The sequence below is a fragment of the Aphidius gifuensis genome, linkage group LG2 (genome assembly GCF_014905175.1).
Source record: "Aphidius gifuensis isolate YNYX2018 linkage group LG2, ASM1490517v1, whole genome shotgun sequence".
NCBI classification, from domain to species: domain Eukaryota; kingdom Metazoa; phylum Arthropoda; class Insecta; order Hymenoptera; family Braconidae; genus Aphidius; species Aphidius gifuensis.
This window is the reverse complement of record NC_057789.1, coordinates 1,640,655-1,654,235: the sequence shown is the minus strand read 5'-3', so window position 1 is coordinate 1,654,235 and position 13,581 is coordinate 1,640,655. Positions and strand designations below refer to the sequence as shown.

Here is a 13,581-nt window from a genome sequence, read left to right as displayed (position 1 = left end):
AACAACAACCAACTGTCCATGATGGATTATTCATTAATTGATTATCACATATCAAATGGGTCAATGATGTTTTACCAACACGTGTAAACAATTTAAAAAAATAACAACAATAATTACAAAATAGTTGAAGTATTGTTTGAATAGAAAGTAAATATTTATAATTATTTATTATTAAAGTAGTCCACGTCATTTATATTTTACCAGAATCTCCAACAACAATGATCTTAACTTTTTCAATAGCAGCCATATAGAATTATTTTGATGATCTAAATTTAATATTATTGTTTACGAATTAATCTCCAATTATAGACAGTTTATGTATTGTTATTATTTTGACAATTGTCATCATCATCATCACCAGTTGATATTATGATAATGGTTGATGTAGATCTATTTTGATGATCTAAATTTAATATTATTGTTTACGAATTAATCTCCAATTATGAATAATTAATTAAATATTATTTTAAAATTTATTCAAAAAATTTAATTTTAAAATCATTAAATTAATTTTATCTAAAAACAATTATATTTAATCATTGTCCAGCTGTGGTCTTGGACTAGCAATACTCAATAATTCCCATATTTCATTTTCAGTTATTCCTGGCCTTAAATCAATCATTTTATCATTTTTATGGTCTTCATCATTTACATTATTATCATCATCAATAGAACTCATTGGAATTGGTTGTATTTTATCACGATTTAATTTACTTGATGCTTGTAGATAACTCAATGATGATGATGATGATGATGATGATGATGATGATGATGATAACAAACTATTTCAGTTCAAGCACTGCCACAACAATTTTTACAAGTTAATAATCAAGTAAATAATTATTTATTTTATTATTTGATATATTTATTTATTAATTTGTTTGTATATAATTTAGGGTACACAATTAACTGCAAGCCAGGCTCAAGCAATACAACAACATCAACAACAACAAGCCCAACAAGCTCAACAAAATAATTAACATGGACAAGTACAACAATAAGGTCAACAACAACAACAGGCACAGTAACATAAACAACAACAACAATTGAGTTATAGTGTGCCAATGACAATACAAACCCATTTAAACTTGAACATCAAGTTGCTCAACAAGCTTAACATCAAACACAGCATCAAGTTGTTCAAACAGTTCAACAACAACAAACCCAAGCTTAAAAACAACAACAAGTACAACAAGTTGTACAGCAAGTAATTCAACAACAATATCAACAAGCCCAACAACAAGCTCAAGCTCAAGCTGCAGTATCAGCACCAGCATCAAGTACCACCAAATAACGTTTAAGTTGTTGGCATTGATCTGATTGGTAGAGCTGTTAGTACAAATTATACAAATGTAATAACAACAAAAGATGGACAAAAAATTGAATTATCAACATTAACAAGACCAAATGATGGCAGTGTTGATAATGGTGATATTAAATTTACAAGTATTGATGCAAGTCAATTAACAAATGGACAAGTAATACATATACCAGCAGCAACAACAACAACAGCAGGCAATGCAACAAATAACAATAACTGGTGCAGGAGGACGACAATTAACATTAATATCACCATCAGCATTGACAAATTAACAGTAGTAAACAAATGGTGCACAATTAACAACAATTGATTCATCTGATCCACCAAAATGTCAAATACTACAAACAATACAATCAAATGGTGCTATTACAACAACCACATGTACAATCACCACAATTACAGCAACAACAACAACAACAACAACAACAACAACAACAACAACAACAACAACAACAACAACAACAGAAGCACCAATTTCAATTACCACGTACAATAACACCAACACCAAGTATTGTTACAAATGAGGGAGAAACAAAACAACATAGACGCATGTAATTGTCCAAATTGTAGTGATGGTGAAAGAACAAGAGATATGACACATAAAAGACAACATATTTGTCATATACCTGGTTGTAATAAAGTTTATGGTAAAACAAGCCATTTAAGAGCACATTTAAGATGGTATACTGGTGAACGTACATTTGTATGTAGTTGGATTTTTTGTGGTAAGAAATTTACAAGATCAGATGAATTACAAAGACACAGAAGAATTCATACTGGTGAAAAAAGGTTTTCATGTCCTGAATGTACTAAAAATTTTCTTGAGATTAGATCATCTTACAAAACACGTTAAAACACATACTAAAATAAGAAGTGCTGTAGGTATTTATATTATTAAAAATTAACTAAATAAGTTTAATATATATTTTTAATTTATTGTGTTTAGGAAGCTGCAAAAAATTTATCAGAGGGTGAATCATCCAGAATCATCAAGTGATGCAAAGTAATGAAAAATCAATAATTGCACTTTAAAAAAGCACACAAACTGAAATAATAATGTCATCAGTGGATCAACCTATGGAAAGTGATACACCAACACATGCAACTGCATGCGACCAATGAATGACAATTTACATAAATTAATATTAATAATTATTTTAATTATCATGAGGTTTTTTAGTATATATATTTATAAATATTTATATTTTTTATTGTTTTATAATTATTATTTTATTGGATGGGATAATAAGAGAAGCAGATAAGATCGGGCTGTGATTTTTCAGCCGGTATCATAAGTAGATACTAATGATGATTTTGATTCGATTTTTTTTTTATAGAAATTATCATAGAGAATTATAGTGTACTTACTAGTATTTCTGATATATTTTTCTAAGAGCGTGTATACACAATGAAATTATAAATATGTAAATATTTTTTAATTTTGTATCTTTTGTATACAAAAATTTTGGTTTTGTAAATATTTCTACTTTACCGGTTGTTAGATAAATTAACGAGATAGAAAATATTTTATTTTTAAATTTAAATTATATGAAATTTTGTAAAAGAATTATTTTACGGGAATATATTAATATTATTTTTCTAATCTTATTTAAAAAAAAATTTTTTCTTTTTTTAAAAAAATTTTTGAATAAAAGATGAAAAAAATAATAATAATATTATCAGCATGCGTCATCTATTTATATTCATAATCTGACTAAGACATTTTAGGTTTTTTTTTTTATTTTGCTGTAATAAAATATTAATTACATAATTTTTTTAGCTTTTGTTTGTTTTTTTTATTTAAATAAATAATATATTTTATAATTTTTAATTATACCTCAAATGTGTCGCACAGCAGAGACAACGAACGAGCAAATATTTCGTTTTAGTTCGACCCACACAACAATTAGAAAAACGAACATATAATTTCAATAATATTTTACGTTTTATTGATAATTCCTCTGCTGTTTTTATAAATTCAGGAGTTACACTTGTATGTTTAAACCGCAACTTTTTCATAGATGGTGAATTTTTAAGAATTTTTTCAATGGAATTGTTAGTTATTTTATAACTGTCTGGTAGTTCCAATATTTCCAGCCCTTTGAGAAATTTCAATGAAGAATCAGTGATGTTACTTTTGCCAGGTAAATAAAGACGTTTTAAATGTTTCATCTTTGTAATTGCTTGTATACCAACATCAGTTACCAATGAACCATTTCCATTTAAATAATTTAAAAATTTCATGCTATTGGCAATATTATACAACATACCATCTGTAAGTTTCCCATTCTTGCGTAAATTAAGGCTTGTGATATCCACAAGCTTAATACCTAAACTTTCATGAATATACTGCCATTGATGAAATTTTAATTTAGCACCAACGATAGCATCAGCTATACAGCTGGTAACCCATATACCACCAATTTCAATTATTTTCAGGGCTTTTAGTTGAGGAATTACCTGTAAAATAAATTATTTATAATTAAATGTAAAGAGTGTAAATATTATTTTTTAATTGCAATAGATATAAATAGTTCAACTTACAGCCAAGAATGAATTTGAGAATTGACTTAATGTAAGTGTGCCTTTGCTTTGACTTGACAGAGTGAGTTCATTTAAAGTATTGGCAACGTTTTTCAATGACAAAATTAAAGTCCTAGGTATTTTAGGAGTACATTGAAATATAATTTTTAATACTCTTAGTTTAGACAAACGTGAAAATGCATTCTCTAATTCTTTAGCATCAAAAAGATATTTCAATCTTAGTCGAAGTTTCACAAGGTTTGGACAAGATTTATTAACAAAAGGTAATATGTTAGAATTATTATAAGCTACCAAGTCTAATTCTGTTAAATAACTGCAACATTTATCAAGAAGTGATCTCAAGAAACTTAATTTTTTCTCATTTGTTTTGAATTTCTCTAAAGCGTTTCGAGGACGATCATATTCCCAATGAGATAGTACCAGTTTGTTTACTTTAAAACAATAAGATTGAACAACTCTATTCCAGTTTTTGCATACTGAAAAAAAAATTAATTACAAATTTATTATAATATAATATTAATTATGATAATTACTAAATAATTTTTTTTTTTTTTTTAAATAAACAATATGTTATTTATCATACCTTGTGCAATTTTTGGTCTTTCAAATATTGAAAGATACATAAATATTTCACTCAGGCAATCATCATTAAAAAAGTCAATTATTATTTTTTTTTTGGCATAGGAATGATCATAATGCTGAGGATATATCTAAAAAAAATAAATAATAGATTTATATTTATACAATAATGTAATATTCAATTTACTATATTATAAAATATACGAACCTTTTGACGTTTTTTGTTTGACTGTGTATAAATTTGACTTGTATTCTCACAATTTCTTTTAAAGATTTTGTCCACTTCCAATTCACCCAACATTTTGAACTCACGTATAATAAAAAAATCTTAATATTTTTCAATAAGTGATATTTAGAATAACAGAAAGATTCTTACGTTTGACTGTTAAATACTGTATTTTAACTATAAATGTTTATTACGCGTGTGTGCTACAGAGTGAACACTGAACAGCATCAAAAGGAATTGATAGAAATGAAATTGCGATTCCCGACTCTCGAGTTCACGACGTTAAGCATCGACGGTAACCGATGTTAACCGACGTCGCTTTTCTAGTGCTGACCATGCTGACCAGTACACACGTGGTATAAACATTCAACTTTAAAACAATAACACCCTAGTGAAAATATTTCTCCGCGATATCTTCTAAATTTCTCCGCAATTACTCCGAATTTCTCCCAAATTAACCCATGCGGAGAAATAAAGGGAGAAAGGTATCAAAATTTTTTACGAATTTTCTCAGAATTGACTTAGGTGGAGAAACGTTCGGAAATATTTCTCCGCAATAAAAATACGTGGAGAAACGTGTGAAAAAAAAAATTGTACCGCGGAGAAATTATCTCCACGTGTCTTTTACGCGGAGAAATTTTTTACTTATTTGATTATTAATAAATAATAAAAAAAAAAATTGCCGCGTTTTTTGCTTGTCTAGGTATGACTAGGTTTGAGCTTTTATCTATGGGGACCAATCAGAGGCCTCATCGTCTAGCCTCTTCGACAACGGTGAAATTCACAACTATTTTGCACTGAGGATCCTGAGGATTGAGGACTGAGGAGATATCGTGCAGAGATGCGCACTTCGTTAAATAAAAATTACATTGGGACTTCTTGGGTCCTTGCGACTGCCAGTCGATTGCAGTCTCTTTCTGATTGAACTTTCAAAAGGACCGGTACTATAGTAAGAAAAAATATACCTGAAATTTCGGTAATGATCTATTCACCACGGGTTTTAATTATTATCCACTTGATCTTCAAAAGGCACGCTTGACCACGATGCTTTTCCGGAATATTTCTCCGGAATTCCCTCGGATTACTCCAGATTATCTCGAATTGCTCCGGATTACTCCGGATTATTCCGGAATTGGCTCAATCCGAAAAAATTCGGAAAAATATACGAAGAATCCGTAGCAATTTCAAAATACTCGAATTCCTGTGTATAATGAAAGAAAATGATTACACGACAAAATAAATTTGACATAATATATCCGACATAATAAATCCGCCCAAAATAAATCACGAAAAAATAAATCGCGACAAAATAAATCGAGACAAAATAAATCGCGACCCAATAAATTGAAAAAAAAATAAATCTAGACATAATAAATTTATTTAATATTAAATAAATAAATAAATAAAATAAAAAATTCTATCAAGAATTCATTAAAATTGTCTTTTAAAATTATAAATCAGCAGATATTTTCACAGTTGGGTGGCCTCCGGCCCGGGCTTCGCCCCCCCAAACCCCCCCTCATGACTCGAAAATCACCCCCTCATTCATGTAACAATTTTCTTATTTCAAATTTATTTTGTCCAGATTTATTTTTTTTAAATTTATTTTATCGCGATTCATTTTGTCGCGATTTATTTTTACGCGATTTATTTTATCGCGATTTATTTTCTCCAAGTTTGTTTTGTCTGGATTTATTTTGTCGGATTTATTTTGTAAAATTTATTTTGTCATGTTACCAATGAAAATAAACGACCAAAAGATTTTAATTGACCAATTCCGGAGCGATACGGAGCTTTCTGGAGTTTTACGGAGCATTTCCGGAATTTCCCGGAGTTTTACGGAGACATTATTTCCACCAGGGATGTAATGAAATATCCCTGGTAGAAATAATCTCTCCGGATTTTCTCCGGATTATCTCCAGATTTCTCCGGATTGTCTCCTGACTTTCTCCGGATCGTCTCCGGATTTCTCCGGATTTTCTACGCAATTGAGACTTCCGGAGATATTATTCCGGAGTTTTGTCGGGTTTTCTCCGGATTTTTTCGGAAAAAATTTCTTTTTTATTTTTCGTATGTAAACTCTTACTTCTACTTTTTCTTATTGATTTTTCCATTTTTTTGTGTTTGTTTTTTTAAGTCAAAATTCCGGAAAAAATCCGGAGATATTATAGAAATAGTCTGGAGATTACTCCGTACATATCTCCGGAAGTTTCAATTACGTAGAAAATCCGGAGAAATCCAGATAAATCCGGAGAAATCCGGAGAAAATCCGGAGAGATTATTTCTACCAGGGTTATTCAATTTTCAATATTTTATTATTATTATTATTATTATAAGAATTTTTGAGAATCTCTTTATTATTAGTGTTCCGTAGGATACTCATGTTTTCACTTTTCGTGTGACTTTTTGTTATTTCGCGATAAAAATAAAAGTTATGAATCGAATTGGCTTCTACGAAGCCCATTAGGTTCCATTTTTTTTCCCAAAAGCAATCATCATATTTATTTTCAATTGTTGGGCCATATTATATTTAATATTCCCGTTTTTCGATAGGGCCCAATTTCAAATATTGACAGATCGATTCCGGCAATGTTTCAATCGATGACGCTTCATCTGTAGACTTTACGTTATTTTTCTGAAATTTTTCGGTCGTTTATTTTTTTATTTATTAAACAGAAATAAACAAGATTAGAAAATAAAACAAAACAAAAAAAATAGTCATTTATTTTACAATAAAATGAAAAAACAAATCAAACAACAAGAAAAAAAATAAAAATCCTACGGAACACTTGGGGTGCACCTTGAGGGACTTGACTATATTTTTTTTTTTTATTAAAATATTTATTAAATTGTGCAGTATTTTTTATTCGAACTTATAATATTTTTTATTGTTTCCACAAAACATGTATCTTCTTTATTTTAATTAACTCATAACTCATTATCTAAGAGATTAATCAAAAATAGTAATTCTTTATAAATTGTTTAGAATTGAATTTTCAATAATTAACTTCAGTCAACCCCATGTCTATCTGCAATAGATAACGATGTACAGAGACTTGAAGTACCATAACAATTTTTTGACATTGTGTGACATTTTACATAATTTTATTGTAGAATATCATCTCTCGGGGCCAGTCCCAGAAATAAAACAAAAATTACAAAGGAGTAAGTATATGTAGTAATTTCTATTCAACCATGGTTTTAATTTTTAGTAATGAAAAAAAAAACGGAAATAATTAATGTTCAATAAAGAAAAAAAAATCATTTACATATTTAAATTGTTTTTCATTTTATTTATTTATTTTAATTAATAATAATAATAAACGACACCTTAATAAATCAATTCATTTAATTAAAATTAATAAATCCATCACGAATTTGAGTGTTGTGATGGTGTTAAACCACCCGAATGTTCAGGACTATGTTTTTGCTTTTTTCTTTTTTTTTCCTTTTTCCTTTTTTTTCTAGCCTCTTTTTCTTCATCATGTCTTTTTTGTTTTTTATGTTTTTTCTCATGTGTATCAGATCCACTAATATCAGTAACAGCAACTTCTTGACCAACTGGTAAATCACCTGGTTTATGTTTATGTTTTTTATGTTTATTTTTATGTTTTCTTTGTGGTGTTTGATTGACATTTTTATATTGATCAGGCAACTAAAAAATAAATAAATAAATAATTATCAAATCATCATGAGATAAAAAAATTTATAAATAAAAAGTTGATAATTACAGGTCCAGGATGTAAACGAAAACCTGATAGTTGCATTCCAGTTAATGGCAATAATTCTTTTCCTCCAATTGGTGGTTTATCAATAACAGATCTCAAAGAACTAAAAGAAAAAAATAAATAAAAAATATAATAAATTATTAAAACAATATTACAACAAATAAAAAATAATATTTTACCTGTTTTCTTGATGAGCAAGATTTTCATTTTTGTCACAAAGACTTGGTAAAAAATTACCAATTGCTTCTTTTAATTTTTTACCACTGAATTTACTGTATGAATGTTCAAGACCATAGTAGGCCATCAAGTTGGTTGCTCCAGTCAATTCACTTTCACCTGTTAATTATTATTTATTATTAATTAAATTTATATATTTATCTTTTGATGATGATGAACAACTTACCAGGTGGTTCTTTCATCAAATAAAATGGTCCAGAATGTACAATTGATGGATTTTTACCAAGTGATATTGTTGTTTTTAATGTACCAGTTGAATCTTGTCTCGACACAACTGGTGAACGTGCACCTCTTGGTGATGATTTTGGTGAGTATTGCTCAACCTTATTACGAAATTGATCACCCATCATCATTTTATTTATTCATCAGATTATATATTATCAAATTATATTGTTTTTTATTTTTATTTGGCAAAATACTTTTTTTTTTTTCAATAAAAGTATCAATTATTGTTGATAAATAATAATAATGTCAGTTACTAGATAACAGTGAAAAAAAAATATATATAAATCTCTCAATACCACCTCTTCATCTTGATACCTTCACCAAATAATTCAATCACCATTTTTTTTTTTTTTTCTTATAAACAATCTACTCCATTTTGTAAAAATAAACATTTACCAATTTATTTGAATCATTAAACAACATTAAATATCAATAATCATTGTATATAAAAAATCAATCTTTGTTTTTTTTTTAATTTTAATTATTATTGATATCTATTATTTATGAGTATAATTTATTATATATTTTTTTCAACACAACAATCAACTTGATAAACCAAAGAGAAAGAAAAAAAAATGCCACAACACTGAATCGTTATTAAAGCTACCAAACTATTTGACGTTATAAAAAAATATTTATTTATAAACAATGGCTTATTATTAATCCATATGTAAAAATAATTAGATTAAATGTAAATATATAATGCATCAAGCCGCATCATCATCATTTGACAAGTGATTTTTTTACTGAGAAAATAATTTACCAATTTACAAACCCAAAAAAATATAACTAAGAAACGAAAATGATCCAATTAATTAGAAAACTATCCGCTAGATGTCATACAAAAATCCGCCATTTTTGTTGAATTCAAATCTCACGATACTGCATTGTTCATGGTTTTAAAAAAAAAAAGAGACTTCGTGTAAATTCGTTGATAAAATATTTGACATTCGTGCTGCCTCGTAAATCCAAGTAGGAGAGGAACTAAACGAAGACAGTTGATCTCAATAAAATAGAGATAAATAATACAACCATCAATACAAAAAAGCAAGACAAACATACGACATTTACAACCGTTTAAAAAGAATAAAAAAAAAAAAACGTCTCAGGTTGTTAACGAATAACGAAAACGGGGAGCCACAAGCCGTGTGTGTATTTTCACAGGAGGTTTACCTCGTTTCCATTGCGGTTTGTAATTAAAATTCCACCATATTGTTTTATCTGCAGTGTTTATTTTTCATGTTAAAAATTATAAATAAATACAAGCACATAGTCCACATCTCCAACAACAATAATTAATTAATAAATTATTAAAAAAAAAGAAACCAACGAGGAAACCTCAAAGTTAACAAAAGTGTACCTGAATTGCAAAAAGAAAAAAAAAAAAAATAATAAAATAATTGTGAAATAGCTAAAGAAAGAAAGGCAATTGTGTATTGAGCAATTGTAACAGAGATAAAAAAAATATATATATTAAAAAAGAGAGTATATTGTTAGAAGGGGTCGTGTGTAATATATTACTGTTAAATAAGTGTGTGTGTGTGTGTGTGATAAAATATACGTAGACAGCGCCTTGTGGTTTAAAAGCCTACGTGACGGTATAATTTTAATATTTAAAAATGGCCTGTGCCACCCTGAAAAGAAGTCTTGAATTTGATCCAGTTCATAGCCATGGAAGACCAAGTAAAAGAAGAAGATGTGTACCAATGTGTGTATCACCAGGTAGTAGCTCAACTCAGGGTACACCTAGACAACAAACTCCATCATTATTTGGCGAAGTTGAACACAAATTGACGCCTGGTAATATACTCCTTTTTTTTTTCAATTTATTTATTATTATTATTATCACTCACACCACAGCCATTATTATTTATTTATTATTTTTTTTTTTGTTTTATTTATCTTTTTTCCCACTATCATCTCATTATCATTATCATCATCATCATTATTGCTATCAATATTTATTTATTTATTTTCTAGTATTTTTTTTTCTCTTTTTTCTTGACATTTTTTTTTTTTTTTTCTTTGCTTTATCTTTGAATCATTTGTTCGCATCTTTTATATACCTATGTGTATATTTTTTTTCTTTAAATTTTTTATTTGATCTGGGTGGGGTTGAAGAGGGTTGCTGTTGGGTCTTATGTATGAGATATTATTATTTTTTAAAACCTGTATTTTAGGCGTCTCTCTTTGATGTAAAGAAGGGTCTTTAATGCCAAAAAAAAAGGGTCAATACGAGAATATAAGCGTCCAAATCAGCATGATAATTAAGAGGGGAAGATTTTTTTTTTTTTTATATAACTTTATGCTCCAATAAATATGGCATTTTTTAATTTAATAATAATTAAAAATGATGAAAAATTGCAATAAAAATTTGACACTTATTTTTTTGTTTTCTAAAGAAAATTTAAGTGGATTTTTATTTAATTTATTTACAATTTTAAAAATAATATTTTTTTAATTTTATTAATTTATTATCTATTTATTTAATATATATATTTATTATTATTATTATTTTATATAATTTTGTAGAGAAAATGGCAGCCAATATAAGAGAAGAAATTCGTCGGCTGCATAGACGCAAACAGCTGCATTTTAATCCACAGAGTGGCACTGCAAGTGGCAATGATTCGTCGGATATGGAAGGACCTTCAAGTCCAACAGCATGTGGATCAAATGGATATAATAATACACATAATAACAAGGAAAAACCTCTATTTACATTTAGACAGGTATTAATAATAACAACAACAAAAACTTGATTAAAGAATAATAATTTATTGTTGTTTTATGATTCATGATTGGTAATTGATAATTAATATTGTAATGTTTGATTAATAGGTTGGATTAATTTGCGAACGAATGCTTAAAGAACAAGAAACTCAAATTCGAGAAGAATATGATCAAATATTAAACATGAAACTGTCGGAGCAGTATGATGCTTTTGTTAAATTTACATATGATCAAATTCAAAAAAGATTTGAGTCAGCTGCTGCACCAAGCTGTAAGTTTATTTATTTATTTATTTATTTATTTGTGTATTTTATTATGTTTATTTTGATGACTTTAATGACTATTTTTTAATTACAGATTTATCATAAATTTATAAAATCTGTCGAGATGTCAGATATCAACAAAAAAGCATGTTGAGAATGGGTATTCATTAAATTCAAACGAATAACCTAGTTAAAAGAAGAATAAAACGCGGAGAATTGATTTGTTTTATTTTTTTAAATTTAAAATAATCATTGCTCCAAGTTTGAAAAGAAGTGTCAGTGCTTCAAGAACGTAAAATATATTGATTTAAATTAAATTAAACTCACATGATCGGTCAAATAAATTTATTATTATTAATTCATATTACAATCAATTAAATTTACATTATTAAATATTGGTAAATAATTAAGTGGATAAAAAAATTGAAAAAGCAAAAAAAAAAAAATTATAAATAATAACTAACAATAATTGTAACTGCCCGGTTTAAGCAGCGCGAAGGTATCAGGGAATATGAAAAAAAATTCGAGACGAATAAATGATAAATTAATTAAAAATCTCCGCGTGTAAAAAATTATATTTTAACTTTGTGCAAAAAACAAAAATATAAAGAAAAAAAAAACTTGTGTCAATTTGATTTAGCTTTTTTTTTTTTTTTTGTCTTATTTTTGCACAAAACATGAATTTTTGTATAAAATATTTAAAAAATAAGAAAATAATAAATTCTAATATTTAAAATATATTTAAAAAAACAACAAAATGTCCTCATTCTTGTAGAAATAATTCACGTAGATTTTTTGCTAGAAAAAAGAAAAAAATAAAAAAAAAAATAGATTAGAAAAATTTTGTTTTTAAAAAGAAGAGAAAAAAAAAAAATTTCGAGTGTTTAAAACTCCTAGACTGTGTTTTTTATATTAAAAAAAAAAAAAAAAAAAAAATTAATTTGTAAATTTTAAAATTGTCATCGTTAATTATCATGGTGAAAACTCATCGAAACTTTTACAAGAAAAAAAAAACAAAAAAAGTTACAAAAATTTGATGTATAAAATTTTTTGATACATGATTTTATGAATTATTTGTTATTGAGGCAATTATTAATCAATTCAATCGCCTGTGAAATTAATTAACATGATTTTTATTGAAAAAAAAAAGAAAGAAAGAATATTTTGTTTTTTAAATAATAATATTTCGTTCCCTGGTAACCATGTGCTCGATCAAGCGCAATAAATAAAAATAAAACAATCGCTGAATAATATTTAATTATTAAAATTATACTTTAATTAATATACATTTATTGTGCCTATTGTAGACATATTTATATGAAAAAAAAAAACGGTAATATTAATTAAACAACATAAGTCGTGAAAATATTTTTTATTATATTATTAATAGGTATATAATATTATTTTTTTGTAGTTTGTAATATCCACCAATTTGCAACGGTTTTTGTTTTTTTTTTTTTTTTTATTAATAGCGTATTAATTAGTACACATATACACAATTAATATAATAATTAAATTTTGTAGTTAATTTTTTTGCGCGTACTAATAGATCTAAATTGAAATGATAAAAAGAAAATTATGGTGCATCACGAAAATAATGCCCAAGTAGTAAAATTTACCCCGTTTTTTTAGGAAAAAAAAAAAACTAATCGAATTTTTTTTTTTTTTTTTTACATTAACCATGATTAATTATTGTTTATTTATTATTGATTTTTTTTTTTTGTT

At 26.9% G+C, this 13,581-nt stretch overlaps 2 protein-coding genes across 2 annotated transcripts; one reads left to right on the top strand and one right to left on the bottom strand.

Moving 5' to 3' along the window:
* Window positions 1–7,948: 7,948 nt before the first annotated feature.
* On the bottom strand, window positions 7,949–9,616 carry LOC122848221 (mediator of RNA polymerase II transcription subunit 19). Its single transcript, XM_044146146.1, has 4 exons — window positions 8,802–9,616; window positions 8,578–8,734; window positions 8,402–8,501; window positions 7,949–8,325 (listed from the first exon to the last, which is right to left on the bottom strand). Exons 1-4 carry the CDS (start codon window positions 8,986–8,988, stop codon window positions 8,041–8,043), a joined length of 729 nt encoding a protein of 242 aa, XP_044002081.1. The 5' UTR covers window positions 8,989–9,616; the 3' UTR covers window positions 7,949–8,040.
* A 213-nt stretch (window positions 9,617–9,829) lies between these two features.
* Window positions 9,830–13,475, top strand: LOC122848222 (akirin-2). Its single transcript, XM_044146147.1, has 4 exons — window positions 9,830–10,660; window positions 11,393–11,592; window positions 11,702–11,864; window positions 11,951–13,475. The coding sequence occupies exons 1-4, from the start codon at window positions 10,480–10,482 to the stop codon at window positions 11,959–11,961; spliced, it is 555 nt and encodes a 184-aa protein (XP_044002082.1). The 5' UTR covers window positions 9,830–10,479; the 3' UTR covers window positions 11,962–13,475.
* The last annotated feature ends 106 nt before the right edge of the window (window positions 13,476–13,581 follow it).

Bases quoted from the DNA above. Each gene is read 5' to 3' on its own strand.
- LOC122848221 (XM_044146146.1), bottom strand. From the start codon at position 8,988: ATGATGATGGGTGATCAATTTCGTAATAAGGTTGAGCAATACTCACCA. The intron at 8,735-8,801 runs GTAAGTTGTTCA...AATAATTAACAG, and splicing joins TTTGATGAAAGAACCACCTG to GTGAAAGTGAATTGACTGGA. The intron at 8,326-8,401 runs GTAATTATCAAC...TTTATTTTTTAG, and splicing joins TTCGTTTACATCCTGGACCT to TTGCCTGATCAATATAAAAA.
- LOC122848222 (XM_044146147.1), top strand. From the start codon at position 10,480: ATGGCCTGTGCCACCCTGAAAAGAAGTCTTGAATTTGATCCAGTTCAT. The intron at 10,661-11,392 runs GTAATATACTCC...ATAATTTTGTAG, and splicing joins TGAACACAAATTGACGCCTG to AGAAAATGGCAGCCAATATA. The intron at 11,593-11,701 runs GTATTAATAATA...TTTGATTAATAG, and splicing joins CTCTATTTACATTTAGACAG to GTTGGATTAATTTGCGAACG.